The sequence below is a fragment of the Lutzomyia longipalpis genome, chromosome 1, assembly GCF_024334085.1.
Source record: "Lutzomyia longipalpis isolate SR_M1_2022 chromosome 1, ASM2433408v1".
NCBI classification, from domain to species: domain Eukaryota; kingdom Metazoa; phylum Arthropoda; class Insecta; order Diptera; family Psychodidae; genus Lutzomyia; species Lutzomyia longipalpis.
The window spans coordinates 30,923,388-30,941,719 of record NC_074707.1 but is presented as its reverse complement, the minus strand read 5'-3'; the positions used below and the strand labels follow the sequence as shown (position 1 = coordinate 30,941,719).

Sequence of the window (18,332 nt, the reverse complement as noted above, 5' to 3'; positions counted from 1 at the left end):
ATGAGAACTTTAGGAAAATTTGAACGACAATTTCTACAAAAAATCTTGTTTTTTACTCTTTTAAAGGAAAATAATGCTTGAAACTGGGAATATTCATATGAGACTTACCAATAGTTTTAGTTAATTTGTACAATACTCACACTCTTTATAATGTTTAAAGTTTATGTTCATTGAACTTATTTTGAATTTCAATTTCTCCCTTTTTCTTTTGATGAACAAAACCACGACTTTTTCCAATTGCTTCCGCTGGATGAATAATAAAGCAAATAAGTGATCTTATAAACATTTATTTTTTCTTATTTAACGATGGTAAATTACTTTTATATTTCTAATATTTTATGTTAAAAATATTCATGCTCTTAAGTATACCTTCCATAGACATAGAGTAAAGACTTAAGTTCCGACGGGACTTAAACATTTTGGGCATTTTATCATCGTATGGAAAACTTTCAGACATATTATAGAATATCCACAGTGAGTGACATAAGGATATTTCTTAAAATCATGTCTCGATGCATAAAAGCACAGAAAGCATACAATGATCCGTCTAGACTTGAGTCTTTCGTCTATATGATCAAAAACATTCACAAATAAATTTTAATTCACCGTATAATTTCTTAGTTTATGTATAAAGATAACTGATTATATTTTACTTATTGTGAATTTTGAGAATTCGGACGTTCGATAAATTTTAAGGCAATTTCAATAAACCTATCACAATGTTTTATTACTATGTATATGCTATTTGGATACTACAACAGGCTGCTGATACTCAAAATGTGATGTTTTACGCTGACTGTACATATTTGCAGTGAGTTTAGCAATTGAAACCAATCCAATGTTTTGTCTAAAAAATAATTCTTCTATGGTGTAGTTGGACACTGATCCCAAATCTGGGAGAATTAGGAGCAATTCTTTGCATCTGTGCACTTGGATTGGGTAAACTGTGTTAATATAGGCACTCAACTTATTTTTTGCATCCTCATGGAGAATCCTTACACGCTCTGGATCCTGTAGTGCCCGACATACATTTCCACCCTCATCTGTTGTACTGGATGAATCGGAATCCGCATCGGAGTTTGTTTTAAACAACACAATTGCACGAAGGAAGTAATATTCATTGTCATCGATACATAGCTGCGTAATACGATGGAGGATTTTCTTGAAGTTATCCACTTCTTGCATGAGAGTTGCCGTCGGCTGTCGATTGTCCCTATTGTTATTCATTATTTCATACGCATAGAGTAGTTGCGAAAAGTTGAGAGGCATCAAATACTGTGCTGTGGCAAGAATAAAAAATTCTCTCCATGATTCCTCCAACAGATACAATTGATCGTGCATTGAAAGATCAGTGAAAGCATGCAGATTTCTCAGCCACTCCACATTGCGGAAAAGGAGTTGTGCCGCAGATTCACGGATAGCCTCTGCGGCCATAAGTGGGGGTGTGGGTGGTAGAGGTCGTGGTGTAACGAGTGGCATAAAATTGGTTGATGCCGAGAGAAGTGTTGACCGTGATGAGAGATCAAGGACTATTGGAGTTGGTGGTGCCGCGAGAGACAATGGCATTGCTTGAGTCATTATCAGTTCGCGCCTCATGCTCTGTAAGTCCGTCATCATTGGGTGATCTCGATTGATAAGTAGAGACATTTGCTTCCTTAGCGTGGAATTTCGTGGACCACGCTCATGCTGCACAGCATCCCTGTTCATCCCAACTTCGAAACACTTTCTCAAGCGACACGCACGACATTGATTACGGTGTGTTTTATCAACGACACATTGTCCTTCGGAACGTGATTTGCAATTATATTGTCTATTTCGTCGAATAGACCTCTTGAAGAATCCAGCACATCCGTCGCATGCGTAAATTCCATAGTGCTTGCCAGAGCTGTGATCTCTGCATACCTTACATGGAGTATCGTAGAGAATTCGACCTAAAAGTCAATTAAAAAAGGCTGTGTGAGAAGTCTATCGCTGAGAAAAGTCTCTTATTTCACTTCATTGTAAGGAGCTATGTATAAAAGAGCAGTCTGATTTCAATGGTGAGGGATTTTCTTGCGATCACAATAAACCGGAAATGTTTGCACTTTTTTCACCTCCTCTTTGTACCGTTCTGTATTTATTATTATTTCTCCCGGTAAAATTGACATTTTGGTTATTTTAGCTGTAATTCTTTCTTCAAAGTTAATTCATCACAAAAACTATTTTCATTGAGTAAAAGAAAATATTAGTTTTGAATAAATTTGAAGCACCACCCCTATAATCTTCCAGTAGCCAGTAGAGGTAGAAAAATTGCACTGCACTAAAACTAAAACTATTTGCACGAAGAATTTTCTCTCTCTGCCATTCACGTTTTGCCCAACGATAGTTTTTGACCTGAAACTATTTTAATTTATAGTTTTACCCAATAGCCCAATAGTTTTGCCCGTAAAAGAAGTCCTGCTGTGAGTTTGTTTGTTCAAACTATGGATTTGAATTATTTTAATTTTCTCGGGTGTTATATTTACCCAAAACTATTTATTTCACTATTTATTGCGTAACGCCATTAGTTTTATTGAATGGGCACAAAATGGGTGCACTTACTTGAAGAAGCTTGAATGCGTAAATGGTTGTAACGGGGATCCATTAAATCAGGTGAAGTACTTGGACTCTGCATTTTCCACTTTTTATAAAAACTACTTTTTCTCATAAAATTCCCAAAACACTCTATCTTCATTAAATCCTTTCCAACAATAATCAAGAAATTTTTTTATTCTATTCCTCTGAAGAATTTTTTTTTTCAACTTATAATTTTGCTATGAAAACACTTGAATTTTCACCAAAGTTACTCACTTCCACTTTTTGCTCTTTGACGTTTTGACTAAACGGCGTTGGATGTGTGAATGAAGAGTTGGAAGTTCAGTGTACCAAAGGGACTCGGGAGTTTTGAAAAATTCAGTAGGCATCAAGGATCGGAAACAGGGCCATTTACTGCTCGATCCCTTATGTGTATGTGCATTTCAGGCAGTATTTTGTGTAAAATATGCCGCATCCCTCTCTTGATTGGTTCATGCAGGGGCCCTTTTGAAATTATGGGTAGGGAGGAGCTTACCTTCTTTTTTGTGTATTTCATTATGTGGTATTTTTGCTCAGCAAGCCAGAAAGGCATGTAAGTGGTGTTTTTTTCGAATGAAGGGACCCCTAAATTTCACGCAAAGTATATAAAGTGGTGCTTGGAAAGGAAGCGTTGATGGTTGATTCACGTATCCAGTTGATAAGCTAATACCTTTTAAGTCTTATTCCACTTATGCAGTGTCGATTTAATAAAAGGGTTGTATTGAACAGAATTTTGGCACAAATTATGTATATACATATGCACGTAGTATATTTATCTAATCATCACAGTGATCTTTTTTGGAACATAGAAAACTCATTTGAAAAAATTATTTTTTTTAAAATAAAATCTAAAATTGGTAATTTTTTTAACCCTTATTAATTCTGTTAATTAATCAATAAAAAAAAATTCTAAAAAATAGAGCAAATATTCTGTATAGTGACAATTTCTTCTTCTTAGGCTTTTTATTCAATGTCATATGGATTTTTATATGAAAATTCCTTTTGTTCTCAGTTATTTCTTGAATTCCACTTGATGAAGATTATATTACGTACACCCCATATGCTATTTTTCTACGTTCTATCTGTATCATGCAAACATATTAAATAAAAATATGGAATGTGAATTACTCATTTCTAAAATGATTTGTTGAAGAAGAATTGTATGGGGGAACCCTAAAATATAGCATCAAATCGTGCAAGTCAGAAGATTGAACCGCGAAATATGAGATAAATTAAAAATTATACATCTCGCTTAGTTTGAAAATCTTTTACGTTATTAATCTCATGATGGAAGAAAATATGATTTAGATTCTTAGTGCAAGTGTCCTAAAGAGTATACGATACAAAATATTTACCTAGGTCTCCCTAGTCTTCTATCACGGTGAAGATAAAATAATTAATAAAAAAATTCTAAATGCATAAATAATTGCAAAAATATAAAATTATTCTCTAATAAAATAAGTTCTAAAAAATCCGATTATTTAAATAAATTTCCCACGCGTAAGAGACGGAGAGAACATCTGTTTGTGAATCATTTGGACAGGGAATCATCACACCTACTATTCCAGTTTCAAACCCACCCCTAACTTATGTATGTTTATTATTGGGGTTATCAATGTAACGCACTTGTTTCGCTTTTATTCTCATCAGATGAAACTGAGATGATGATTAAATGCCACAACAGATGGTGATGATACCTTTTTTGAGTTGTTCATTTTCACTATTTCCGCATCATGTTTAGCAATAGTTGGTGATGGTCATTCGATGAGGGGTGACATGTTCTCACAGGAACATTCTCTATCTTATATTAATTGCGTGTTGAGGATCGATATGAAAAATTTTTAAGGGGTGATTGCATGCGTGTATGGGAATTTCATGAGAAACGATTTGATGAAATTTTAAAAGTGTCTCGTCGAGTTAAAGTAAAAATTGTTCCATGAAAATCTTTTCTGAAAATCCCTCAGGGACAAAATTTGGGAAATTCCTGCAATTAAGAAAATCACAAAAATTAGTGATCTTTAAGTTATCTGGCTAAGCTCTCTGTGGATCAGCTTCTTGCCTTTAAGACGACCAAGAGCCCTGGTATTAGGAGCGAAGCTGAAATTTTAATAGGCTTGGGGCACCTTTTTTATGAATTGAGTCTCGTTTAAGAAGGAAGTCTGTAAGTGCCAAACTTTATTGTACTCAATAATTTCTAAATTGGTTTGGGCGAGAGATTTTATGGCATATTTGGTATTTCAGGGGCTGAAAAATCTTTTCCAAAAATTAGGGTTGGGAAAACCCCACAATTACAAGAGCATTGCCAACAGCCCAACAAGCTTTGAAGAGTGTCGCAACATGAGCACATTATGTATTCTAAAATTTTCTTCGAGAGGCATCTTCTGCATTTTATGCTCACAGTACCTTATGTAAAAAAAAAAAATACGAATTTAGTGTGTAAAAAATGCAAATATTTGAAAGCATTTGAAAGGCGAAAAGACAACACCCCCGACAGTGCTTAAAAATGAAACATAAACAGCGTTGAAGTACCAAAATGAAAAATTCTTTTTGAGATTTTTGTGCTAATACGTTTTAATGCTGCTTAAGTTCACCAAATTATTTGTATGCATGAAAAAAAAAGTTAAACTACCTATCTTCAGCAGATATTATCCACATACATATATTTTCTTTCCGTAGAACTGGGTCTAGAATATACTTACTTTCAAGAGAAGTTTTTTTTTGAGAGATTAACCAGCGCGTATTTATGTGAGATGACTTTTTAAAACTTGACTTTGAGACTATATAAATTAGACAAAAATAACGATAGTTTGATATGTGATATATGTATGTAAGTAAATATAATTTATTTGTCTAATTTTAGCTACATCTTTTCAATTGAAAAGTACTTTACATCAAGTCCAGTAGCCCTATTAGTTCAAGAGGACAAAGATTTTCTTTTTTCCTCGCACAAATAGCATGAAAAGATTGTGTATATTTGCTGACTTTTAATGTCATGGACTTACATGTAAAAGAAGTTGAAAATAAATGGTCAAAAGGCGGATAAATGTACCTACTTGAATTTCCTCTGATCGTGTGATTTTTTTCTTAAAAAAAAAAAAGATTTCTTCAAAGTGCGATTAACAAAAGATGTTTTTTCTTCTCAGTGAGTTTAAAATCCATTTTGTCCCTATATGCTTGCGATGAATAAACCTCGATATGGCATCTCAAATTTCGCGAGCTCTCAAAAGAAAGACTTTTGGAGGTGTGGTTGCTTTTCCAGCTACGAAATTACATGGTGAATGTTCTTTTAGAGGTATCCTTCTCATCCGTCAGAGTTTTATATTACACCCTGTTTATTGTCCCTTTTCTAATTGTATGTATACATCATGTAAGTCCTTCCTTTGCCTTTTCGTCAATTGCATAATGAAATACTTGGTCTACAACATGCTAAGAAGGAATATGGGAGAAGTGAGGTAAAAAATATGCTTTCACACAAATACTATGTATGCGACAAGCATATATATATGTATATATAGACCAAAGTCTAGTTTACTTTATTTAAATCCAAATAAAGCATTTCCTGTAAGGGGTTGATTTTTTTTAATATATTAAATTATTAATGCGTTGTATTTAAATCAAACTGAAGAATCAAAAATTTAAAAAGTCTGTGTACATAAACATGATGATTCTGATGATTGAAAAAAATGTTGTACACGTTGTACAAAAAACAATATATAAGGATATGTTCGTTGTGTGTTCATTATGATCCACTTTGAGTCAAGCTTGTCTTCTTAAAGAGCAAAGATATCGTGAAGAATGTATGAGAAAAGATATATCCCACTCAACATAACTTGGCAAAAAAATATTAACTGCAAAGAACAATGCGGCGAGCCACCTGATGAATCCCTACGCGCATTTTATAGCGACAAGGACTCCATTCATATCGATGTAAAGGCGTGTTTAATAACAAAAGAACCCTCTTCCCTATAAAAGACCAGTTTCCTTTCTTTTTTTTTATCCACCGAGACTGGGGGACTTTTCAAGATTACTGCAACTCCTACATCATGGTGTTGCTTCGGAGATAAATGAATTTTCGATGGCATCAAATAACACAACGTGGGAAATTTACAATGAGGGAGACTCCGATTTCTCTATTCACGATATGTCATTAATAAACAATTAATTGTCTGCATTTTTATTGTTGCAAAATTTACATACGTTGTACAATGTACATCTCTCAGAAGGGATAAGTGCAACTCTTAACAAACAATTAATATGTCACTCCAATTACACAATTAACAATAAATTCGAAAAGCCATCTTTCAATTACGAATAGAAAATATCATTAAGTGAATACTTTTTTGTAACATTGAATTAAATTTCATTTGCCTATTCCTTTTTGATTGATGCAAGAAATACAATGAATGAAAGACACTCTTGCAAAAAATTTTAGCGTAGATCAATTGTAATGAAATGCTTAATTTTGGTTATCTTTTTCGTTTCTAGGTAGGAGGGGTTGTTTGAATAGATACGTATCGAAATCTGTTTTGTGAGATTTTTTTAAAATTTTAACATAACTTTGTAGAGCTGGAAGTTAAAGCCGATCTATCGTTAAATATATTTTTTTTATAATATTTTAATTTTCAACATAAGATGACCTGTAATAAAATATATTATTCCTCTCAATTGTCTACATTTTGTATGGCAAAATGTAGAGACATTCTTTACTGGGGTAATGCACTCTGAAGATTTAGTAGCAATTTAGGCGCAGTGTGTACACTGATAAATTTAGTTTATTAAAATGCTGAACATTCATTTCATCATTGGAAATCTCAATAATTTTATTTACAGTATAAGATTTACACTAATGGAATGATCACAACAGAATAATATGTATAATATTGATCAGATCATGTATGTTCTTTATTCTTCCAAGTTGCAATAATTTATTGATATGTTCGATCGCAAAAGAGTAAGTAAAACACCCAAGTTTGACCTGACCATTTCCCGAAGCCGCCTACACTATATTATTATTTTCTTGTATTAATACAATTCACATATACATACGTACATATATGTATGTATCTATTACTTTATTTCAATTATCTGCATTATTTCTTGTAGATTAAAATAATAAAATCGAGAAAACTGTAAAAATGTAAAATAGTTTTTCTTATGCTTCATTGCATACTCTTGAGCTTGTGCATAAGATATGTATCATGTGTAAATACAGCGACGCATTTTTGTGCCGCCTCTCTAATTTAAAATTTGGATATTGTGACGTCGAACGAGCCTAAATGGATATAAGTATGTACTGCGTAATAACGTCATGGATGTTTGCCTTGATCATTGCTGCACCCTGGTTTGTACCCTCCTTTATGTTATCCACCAGCCGCGAACTGCTATTAGTTTTATATGGACAACTATTGGATGTATCTGGTCAGTCGTTGCATACCAGCGGCACTCTAGAACAATATTCCATTGATAATATTTCTAATAGCATTTTAGCATAAGAGGAAGTCTGAAGAATCATCACTTGATCTCTTAAATGACCCAGCATCACATCCCAGACATTGCTGTGAATAAGGCTTTTAGAAAGTTAAAATAAAAAAATATTCATTGTATTTAAATAAAAATAGTAAGTATTATGATTTTTTTCAAAGTAGATTCCTACATAAATTTGAATAATTTCCATCAGTAGGGGTGGAAATATTTAACTGCCCTCTCGTCTGATTAGTCATGTTGAATTGACATTCAATTGATGTTGATATCTTCCACCGAAATGAATCTGAATATGTTGTTTACGCGGTTAACTAAAATGTAAATCAGCAGTCGCCAATAAATTCAGATTAGTTCGCCATTTCCGCTCTCGCTGTGCTTAAATTCTCTGGAATCACACCTATTTTGTACGTACACCTATGCGTGAATTCAATGCACCACATACACAATGCAGCACATGGATAATGCACCTTTATCCTCACACTTAATTCTTTGGTAATCGACATGATGGAAATGAAAATTATCCGATACTTTTATGTCGCCACGCCACAGTATATTGTGCAGAATGAGTTCTTAGATGTGGATGAAATTGAATTAAATGTTATTATTGTGGATTTAGCAATTACCTGGACGTCGAGGATGTTGTAAAATATAAACCATATGAGACAGTAAAAAGCGTTGTAGTTAATTACATTTAATTTGATAGTGTCGGCGACACTTTGTTTAATTCGTTTAATTGCTCTTTAAAAATTATCTTAACGCCTCTAATGAAATCATTTAGTGATTTTAAAATGCTTTTTAAAGACAGATTGTGGGGTGTCTCGTCGGATCAAATGATTTCTAATCACAAGATCAAATATGTAATTGAATTGGAACTTAAAGCACATATTCTTTCGAGAAAGGTACAAAGAAAATCATCGAAAATAAATAAAAAATATATCTAATTCTATAAGGAATTGATTCGGGACCTTATTAAAATTATGTTAAGAATCTTACTAAAATCTTCTAAAATTTGTAGATTTTTAGCGATATTCACAAGATATGACACAATTTTTGTATAATTTTTATAAAAAAGAACTCTTTTAAGTATATTGGTAAGCCTCGTCAAGACTTAAGTCTAAAGTCTGTGCAAAGTTTTAATAAATTTTAGTAGTTATTTATTAAACATACAAAGCAATAAAAGTATTTCAAGCATGCTTTCAATTCAAGATTTAATCAATTTGATAAATAACTTTTCTCAAGTATCAACTCACCTGATCCGGAAAATTTATTACTCCAAACACAAGGTGACAAAGAAATAGAGCAAAAAATAAAACAAATTAATTTCTTTTTCTATAAATTTATTAATTGAATTATTTCCTATTATCACACAATATAATGAATTATATATCCATAACATGCAAATCTTTCGTATTTTATAAATAAAAATTGAAATATTCTATCTAACTTATGCATGATTTTTTTTATTAACCTAAATAATACACGACAATGTCTTTCAAAGTGAATACATAATGTTCCTACCTATCTCAAAGATTTTAAATCATTTAAAGATTCGTTGGACTATGGCATATTTTATATTTTAATTTATTTATTTTCCCTAACTATGCAAATGACATGATTTCATTATCTTCTTCAGTAGGTACCTTATTTCTAAATATACTCTTATTTGTATTTTAGAGAGACAAAAACTTTAGAAGAGCATTATAAATGAGACTCGGACTAATATTGGAATCTGCGGTGTATCTAACACCACGTAGATTACCATCATCATTACTAACTACCCCGTATTCTCCTACAATAAATCCATCGGCGGTTTTTTCTTCTACGCGATATTTTCTAAAGTTTCGTCCTTCCACGACGTAACCTACTTTCTTGGCGTCATCTGTAATTGGTGTTGCGGCACTGGGTGACGGCTGAATTCCATGGTGTCTCCCACTTGTCATTACGCTAACTGCTTCATCAACCTCATAATTTCGTTCGGGTGTTGGCCCCTCGTACATCTCAAATGCAGTTAATGTGGATTCCTCCAACGTTTGGGGCGTTGAACTTGGTATGAAGTTATTTCCCCCTTGATTTACTTCAAAATGAGCAAATGTAGGTCGTGTGCTTTGAGGTCTGTTGAGTAAATCATAGGGAAGTTTGTCGAGGTTGAAAACAATCTTCTTAGATGGTGACACGGATGTATGTACTGGCGACTTAGTGGTTAGAGTGGGAAAGGGTGTGGGTGGTTGTGCATAAACTTGAGCTGGTTTTCCATATACTTTGGCTGGCTCCGAATACACTTTAGCTGGCTCCGAGTAGATTTTTGCTGGTTCTGAATATATCTTTGCTGGCTCAGAATACACCTTCGACGGTTGACCATAAATTTTTGCTGGCACTGAATATACTTTTGATGGTTCACCATAGATTTTTTCTGGTTGTGAATATGCACTATTACTTGCGAGGGAATCTTCGGTCTTATTTACTTGCTGCACATCATAATTTCGCCACAATTTGGGCTCATTGATGAGAGCTTGACCCAGAGATGTGTAAGAAATGGAGCGAGGCAGCGGTGCACGGTCTTTCTTCTCCTCGTTATTGCGATAAAGCAATGTTTGGTAAGGAACCACGTCATCTTGTTTGCGCTGCATTCTTGACCTCACCTGCTGAGATGGCGGTTGAGCCACTGGAAGTTGCGAAACAACATCTGAATCAGGTGGTGCAACGAAACTGTGCACGTTCATTGACTCTTCTCTGGCTGAATCGGATATTTCTTTATTGAGCTTTGTCAGTGGTTCATCTTCCTCAATTGAAAAATCATTACCCGATCTTCGCGATGGTGTAGCATCAACAGGAAAGTCCCTTTGCAGTGTGGACGATCGCTGTGCCACAGATGATGATACACTTACAGCAATTACCCGCACATTTTTATCACTATTTGGATTTTGCTCTGTTGTTGTTTCATCCTTTAATGTTGTTGAAGAAATCACTGCATCCTTGTTTTCCTCTTGGGGTTGTTCGATGAAAATGATTTTACTTCCAGTCTTGACAAGCTGCAATTGTGAATTATTTACATCAGTCATCACAGGTGTGGGGGGCTTTAGCGTAGCTGTTGCTGTGAATGTATCCAATTTTCGATTTGTGCGTCGATCGAATGAAAAGTGATTAGAACTTTCGGCAACCATCTCATCATTGGACAGGAATAATTTCTCAATTGGCAAAATTGTATCATCCTCTTCCAAATTCTTAATATAATCCACTTTATCTGTGTCTTCTGCATATGGGCGAATATTTTTACTATCAGTGAATAATGATAGAAAATCTTGGCCGGTTATTAGGTCCCCATGAGCAGCCGGATGACCACATGAATCATTGATCAAAATCTGCAAAAAATAAAATTAAAAAAAAATATTATCAACAATTTGTCATGATATTTTGATATTTTTGTTTAAATAATCTATGTTCAATCGCAATAACCTTTTAAACGAAATCTCTTAAAAATTAGAATAAGAAAAGAATTTACAATTTAGTAAAACTTTAAATATCCTTTAAAGGAAATTTTTATTAGAACTTTTGGTATTGCAATAAGACTTGTCCGCCGCCACACTATACTACTCCGTATGTATGTATGTATAATTTAGTTGTGATACTTTTTATATCAAATCTGTGAACTTGTTTTATATTTCCTGATTTAGCACGCAAGTGACTGTATGTCGCCCAAGAAAGAAGAAACGCCGCTCTATGTATCCAAATAAATATTTTTATGTACTACCTACTAATATAGTCTGATCAAGATAAAATAACAAACTCCCTCTTTCACATTTAAGATACTTTCAATTTTTATGTTGAATTTTTCATGGATTTTTCTTATTTCTTTTATAATTTGCATAAATTTTGTTTTATAAATGGAATTGAGTATTAAAAATAAATCACACCTCCATTCGTGGAATAAGAGTTTACCAGTTTCGTTTTTTTGATCTGTGTCCAGCATTTGAGACAAAATGGTTTAATTAATTTATTATAGAAGTTTTATGTGAAAAGATAAAGAAACTTTGGTTCAAATAATAAGAACTCGTGTTTTTCTGATGGACTTTTTTAGATTCAAGAAAATTAATTAATTCACAAAAAATAATTTATTTTCTATTAAATTGACTTGTAATTAAAGTTTTGAAATGATTAGAAGAGAATTGACTCTCTGGCCCATAGTGTGACTGTAACTAACTGATTTTATACTGTCTGATTGGCAAGTTGAACGTTAAATTGTATATTTCACTGTAAATAGTCTCATGAAATTGCACCAAGGCCGTTCAATGTCGTTGCTTTTGCCGTTGTTTCAGATAGAGTCTTTGCAATTCCATAAGGCTAAGATGGGCAACACACGTAATAAGGCGTCCATTAAATTTTTTTTCTTTCCATTATGTACTTATTTTGACTGAACATTCAATTTATATTAACTTGATTCCGTTTTAGCTGTGTTTCTTTCAGACACAGCTTTTGTGTACCGAGCAAAATCGAAAGTCGTCAGATCGGGCTCAAACTTGGTATGAGCACGAATTAGGGTCCCCACATTCCAAAAAACGTATGCGCCAAAAATAAGATTTTTTCCGGCCGTCCGGCCGTCCGGCCGTCCGTCCGTCCGGCCGTCTGTCCGTCCGTCCGGATTATAAACTTAAATTGCAAGAGAACGGTGATAGATAGAGACTTGCGGTAAACGGCAAAGTTTAAATATCGACAGGAAGAAATCCGATTATGAAGTCAAATCCACCCCCCCACCCCTCCGTCCGCCATTTTGAATAACCTCAAAATTTTGTTTTCGCTCTATCTCAGCCCCTATTATAGCTAGAGGTCTGAAATTTTGATATGTTGTAGGGCCCATCAAGAGCTTTCCAACGATACCTCATTTTCGAAAATCGGTCAAGCCGTTTAGTCAATATGGCCGCCACAATTTTTCATCGAAAATCGACCATAACTCGAAAACGGCTTGACCGATTTTGATCAACCCGGGGTCAAATGAAAGCTCTCAACAAACCCTACAACTCTCTAGAACATCCGAAGTTTCAAAAGTGACCGCTAGGGGGCCAAAAATCAAAAACAAATTTTTCGATGAGTTTTCGATGAATATCTCAAAAACGCCATTATCGATTTGCTTCATTTTTTGATATGTTATAGCCGACCATATTATCTAGCTCCATGCCAAAAATGAAGAAAATCTATGTCTCCGTTCTCGAGATATAGCCTTACAAAGTTGGCATGTCATATCTCGGGTTCTACAAGTCCGATTTTGATCAACTCAAGTGCAAATGAAAGGTTTCGTGAAGCCCTACAAATGTCTAGAACATTGCAAGTTCGAGAAATGACCGCGAGAGGCGCTAAAGTCAAAATCAAAACTTTCGAAAATTTCGAACTCGAATATTTCGAAAATGCCATTATCGATTTACTTCATATTTTAATATATTATAGTTGAGGTTAAGACCTTTCCAACGATAGCTCAAACTCGAAAATCTATGGCGCCGTTCCCGAGATATGGCGTTTTAAAGATTTCTTAGGGTATGACTTTTCAACTTTTCCCGACTTTGCATGTATTTAAATTAATTCGCGTTCTAGTTTGCTCTCACAAAATTGGTACACTGAAAGAAACACAGCTCTCGTAAGCTTGGTCAGCTTACCAGTACATTTTATGTGGTTTTACCTTGTAAGTAATTTCAGAGAATGCGAAAAGAGAACTTGCGAATATAACTTTGCGATATTTACACAGAAAGATTTATTTGTCATTTTTCTGTAGCTATATATATATATTTTTTTCTTACAATTTTATCACCGGGAATTCTTTTCGATCATGTAACTCATACGTGATTCCAATTATGTATATATACATAACTGGTCTATCATGTGATCTTTAAGTCCCGTACAATTTGATAAATAGTTGAAGTTGAAGGGAGTTTTTAATGATGTTTCAATCTGGTTTGTTCTTAAATAAACTATATGTATTCATAATCAATAACACATAAATTCTTCTGGTACATAACGAATAGATTTTTTCTCGTTGGTAAATCTACTTGACCACCATTTACTTTTTTTTAAACTTCGGTTTAAATATTATTCTTATTATGTGTTGAAGCAAAAAAAATCATTTTGAATATTTAAAGATTTATCAAAAGAGATTATAATTTTATAATTTATTAATACATACAATCTTATGTCGTGGAAAATATTTAAGTCATTTAAATATGTATGTACATAGCAAGGAAATATCTCACTTTAATTCTATACATACAATCGCATGTTATATGTATGTGCATATGCACATGTATATGGCCAATAGGCAATTTATTTTACAATAGTAAATGGGGTGGTGCTATATCATTATTGGTGCCATTAATTACAATAATGACATTTTTATATGCTATTTGCATTAATGTTTTGCAATTAGAATCGAATGATTTAAGAGACACCTAAATGCATGTACTAAAGAAACAAACTACCTGTAGCCATATCTTTATTGTTGACATCTTCATCCATAATTTACTTTTAAATGTCTGTGTTGTCGGAAAACTGTACACGCCGTTGCACTTGGCAAAATATTAAATAAACATGTTGGAGATGCTCTTAAGATTTGACTTTGACTTTATCACCCGTTGTTAGACTTTTTAACATGTAATATATAATACATAATACTTGTAACCTTACAGCAGAGATTGTACATACAAATACATAAATCAATCATATGCAATAATGAAACGCATTATAGAATACATATATAATCAAATTCATTATACCTATCTAATCTTCATTAGATTTGGCCACATCTGTTAATATATTGATACCTATGTATGTATATGTTTCAGAAATATAATGTATACGAAATTAGGAAAATTATTTAAGCATTCATCTACTTTTGGAATTTTAATTTACCTTGACTGATAGAAAAACCGTAAAAATAGGTAATTACCGAATATATGATTACAAAGATACGTTATATACACATACATTGAAGGTGATTTTTTTTCAGTCACCTGCGTTACAAATTATACTTTTATTATATATACATATTAGAAATCATTTATATATTTTTTCACATTTAAATTAACAACTTTAATCGATTTTCAATATATTACTTCTTATTTTCTAAATAAGAATAAATTATACAAAACATTCTTAGTGTTAAAGAAAATATTATTTTTTAAGAAATTCATAAATAGTGTAGAAATACACGCCATATTCATTTTTATTACCTTATTTTGAACAATAACTGTACGTATTGGTGTAATATTATATGTATATACGTATTACCTTTCCAAAATATAGACGCCTTGACCAATTTCGATAAAATTAGTGCTATAGGATGAGTTTTGGCGTTTCCTGGAATTTAACTTTTTACCAATTTTCATGACGTCTAGGTGTATAATGGATGAATTCTCATTTTTAGTTTTGAAAATTAAATTCATAATACTTTGTTTTCTCTTTCAAACTCCAAACATAAAATTTTCATTGTAGTATTTTTCGTAATCAGGTGAAGCTATGAGTGCTTTGGTATTTCTTTATTTCATTTATTTGTTGATTTTTTTTTCTATTTGATTTTAAACATAATACCTACATCCTAAAATCTGTGACCTACCCTGAGTTTTTGTTTGTTAATCCATTTAAAAGAAAACGCCTTTTCTCAGAAAAACGCTAGGATTAACTCCCACAATTATTTTGCATTCTACCATTCATAAGTTCTAGTTCAATAAATATTTGGACCACAAGATGCCCATTCAATTTAAATCAAATCATCTGACCAATGAGCGTAAGACATGTATGTGAATTAATATTGTCAAATCGATTTAACTCACCAAGAGGATAAAAATGAAACTTGGCACATGGACCATGGCTATCCTTCGCTTTGATATTGTTGCTCAAGAATTTTTTTTCGCTGATGTGCCAATTTAATTCTCAGGCATATCCCAAAGTAATGATTTGTGGCTTATTGTTGTGATGGAATGTCATACTTGTTGACATTTAGGCATCCAAAATTGATGACGAACAATCCATTTTTTCTCTTTAGTACCATATCCAAGCAAAAAATCATTGTTGTTGCAATCTATGAGTTATTTGACATGTCACTGAACGCTCAATCACTTTCTTCTGTGAGATTTTCTTGATATACATATATATGTTAATTATTATATAGGATTGATTAAACGCCCACTTGTTGTACCTTTTACAAGAACAACACACGAAAATCACCATTTATTGCACTGAGCGTTCATAATTCAATATACTCAATCCCATTATTGCATGGAATTTCTTTAAATAACGCTCAATTTAAAACTGATTGAAATCATTGGCTGTGTTCGAGGAATTACGAAAAATCTTTATAATGTCAGCCTTGAAATTCTCCGTACGAAATTTGGTCTTGTAATGTTGTTAGATGTTTTTTTTTTATTGTTAAATTACTTTTCTCTCACTTCTTGTATATAGCACAAAAGTATGGCGAGAAAACTATTTTTTTTTTGCGAACTACACCGCAATGCCAAATGTTGGTTGTTTCCCGCTCCGCGGTCTAAAGTGCACTGAATCTGAAACAGAAATTAAATTGGCATAAGAAAGTCTCCCGTCTTGAGGTAGGCTATATGGAAGTGTTTATAAGTGCCGTATAAAATTTTTTTAAAGTGTGTATGTGGATATAAATAGATATATGTACATATGTATGTATATTTAATAGTGAAACTGTCGTTATGTGAATTCCAGTTGTGAGCTTTAGGTGCTTGGACAAGTTCCACTGAACATATTTCTTTTTGTATATACACATGAAAACAAACCCTCGCGAAAAGTGAATGTGGAGACGCCAGGTGATTCTTGGTGTGGAGTCTGTTTTTTTAATCTGATTCAACTTTTTTCTTCTTCTTAAAGATTTTAGCCAACCCTACATTTATTATCGCGTTGTTCGCAGATAAAAATAGTTCTTCTTGCGGAAAATAAGAATTAAAGATTGAACATTGGACGTACATACTTTATGTATAATGTATTCACAGCATCAGGAAAGGGAACAAATTGTTGCAACTTGGGATTCTTTGTATGAAATTCGAATAATTTTTTGTGCAATTTGACTTGACGGTTCAGGGGGAGGAAACCTGAAATATCAATAAATAACTTCCTTTTTCGTCACACCCTATTTTCGAATACCTTTCGAATAAAGAGACAGGAAAAAAGCTGAAGCTTTTGTCATATGTATTCATCTCAATTCTAATTATATTACAATTTTTTTCAATTTACCCAATAATATTGCCATTCTGACATCGTCAAATTATGAAGACTCTGAATATCTACAATACGTATGTTTTTTTTTCTCAAATCATTTTTGAACTTGACATTTTGTTGAAGAAAAAAAAAGATTATTTAACACAAACTTAGTGATTCAACAGATACTTTCAATCACTAATATTCGGCATCTATCGCATTAAACACAACATGAATATGTACCTACATAATATTACATACAGCCATTACAGGTTCTTTCTTTTTTTTTTCTTAAACACAATTTCATTCCAGACCATTCGAACTGCTTAGCTTTATGTATATTACACATGACGATGCGAATAACTTGAAAAAACTTGACTGTGGTCTGGTGAACTTGTTCCTTTTACCGCATTCAACGTTAATATATTTTAAAATAAAACTGAATTATTTTCAAGTTCAAATTTGCACCGATGACGTATATGGAAATATAATTTTTGTATCTCACCAAAAACCAAAGGTACAAAAGAGTAAAAATTTGTTGGTTTTTGTGGTTTTTATTATTCATATCCGGTAGCTGGTGAAAAATATTCCTCAACATGAATGCATCATATGGCACAATACCATTACTCACTATCATTCCACTAACTCCACTGGTTTTTCTTTTAAGTAAATGATTCATAATTTATTGATTTAATCACTTAAAAATCATAAAAATATTAATATAGGGCTTGAATTATCCCACCTTGACCGATAAAGGTTGATGACTAAAATAGTTTTTTTTCCAAGATGACGAATATTCAGTATTTTTTTTTTCTTCACCAGGAGAGTTAAGTTTTGCGCCAAAAATCCTATTACTAAAAGAAACTTGTACATAAATAAGTTAAAAAAAAAGTAATTTTACTTACCTAAGAAAACAACGAGATAATAAACCAATGCTTTGGAAAATTTTAAATGAATATTCCAATAATGGATGTATGTTGCAACCACAAAATTTTGATAAAGAACTGAAAATGCGGAATTTGCCTCTGTCTTGTTTTTAATTAGTTTTTCGCAGGCGTTGCGAT

General features: G+C 32.8%; 2 protein-coding genes across 2 annotated transcripts; both read right to left on the bottom strand.

The window, feature by feature from the left end:
* Nucleotides 1-278: 278 nt before the first annotated feature.
* LOC129785858 (protein tailless) lies at nt 279-2,803 on the bottom strand. Its single transcript, XM_055820515.1, has 2 exons — nt 2,581-2,803; nt 279-1,931 (listed from the first exon to the last, which is right to left on the bottom strand). The coding sequence occupies exons 1-2, from the start codon at nt 2,711-2,713 to the stop codon at nt 742-744; spliced, it is 1,323 nt and encodes a 440-aa protein (XP_055676490.1). The 5' UTR covers nt 2,714-2,803; the 3' UTR covers nt 279-741.
* Nucleotides 2,804-9,393: 6,590 nt separating this feature from the next.
* On the bottom strand, nt 9,394-16,603 carry LOC129785836 (uncharacterized). The gene is made up of 2 exons (XM_055820478.1): nt 15,882-16,603; nt 9,394-11,432 (listed from the first exon to the last, which is right to left on the bottom strand). The coding sequence occupies exons 1-2, from the start codon at nt 15,915-15,917 to the stop codon at nt 9,744-9,746; spliced, it is 1,725 nt and encodes a 574-aa protein (XP_055676453.1). The 5' UTR covers nt 15,918-16,603; the 3' UTR covers nt 9,394-9,743.
* Nucleotides 16,604-18,332: the final 1,729 nt, after the last annotated feature.

What these genes read in the sequence shown, in the direction of transcription:
- LOC129785836 (XM_055820478.1), bottom strand. Translation starts at nt 15,917, where the DNA reads ATGGTCCATGTGCCAAGTTTCATTTTTATCCTCTTG. An exon ending in GTTTCATTTTTATCCTCTTG is followed by an intron (nt 11,433 to 15,881) that starts GTGAGTTAAATC and finishes TATTTTTTGCAG; the next exon opens with ATTTTGATCAATGATTCATG.
- LOC129785858 (XM_055820515.1), bottom strand. Translation starts at nt 2,713, where the DNA reads ATGAAGATAGAGTGTTTTGGGAATTTTATGAGAAAAAGTAGTTTTTAT. An exon ending in ACGCATTCAAGCTTCTTCAA is followed by an intron (nt 1,932 to 2,580) that starts GTAAGTGCACCC and finishes ATTGACTTTTAG; the next exon opens with GTCGAATTCTCTACGATACT.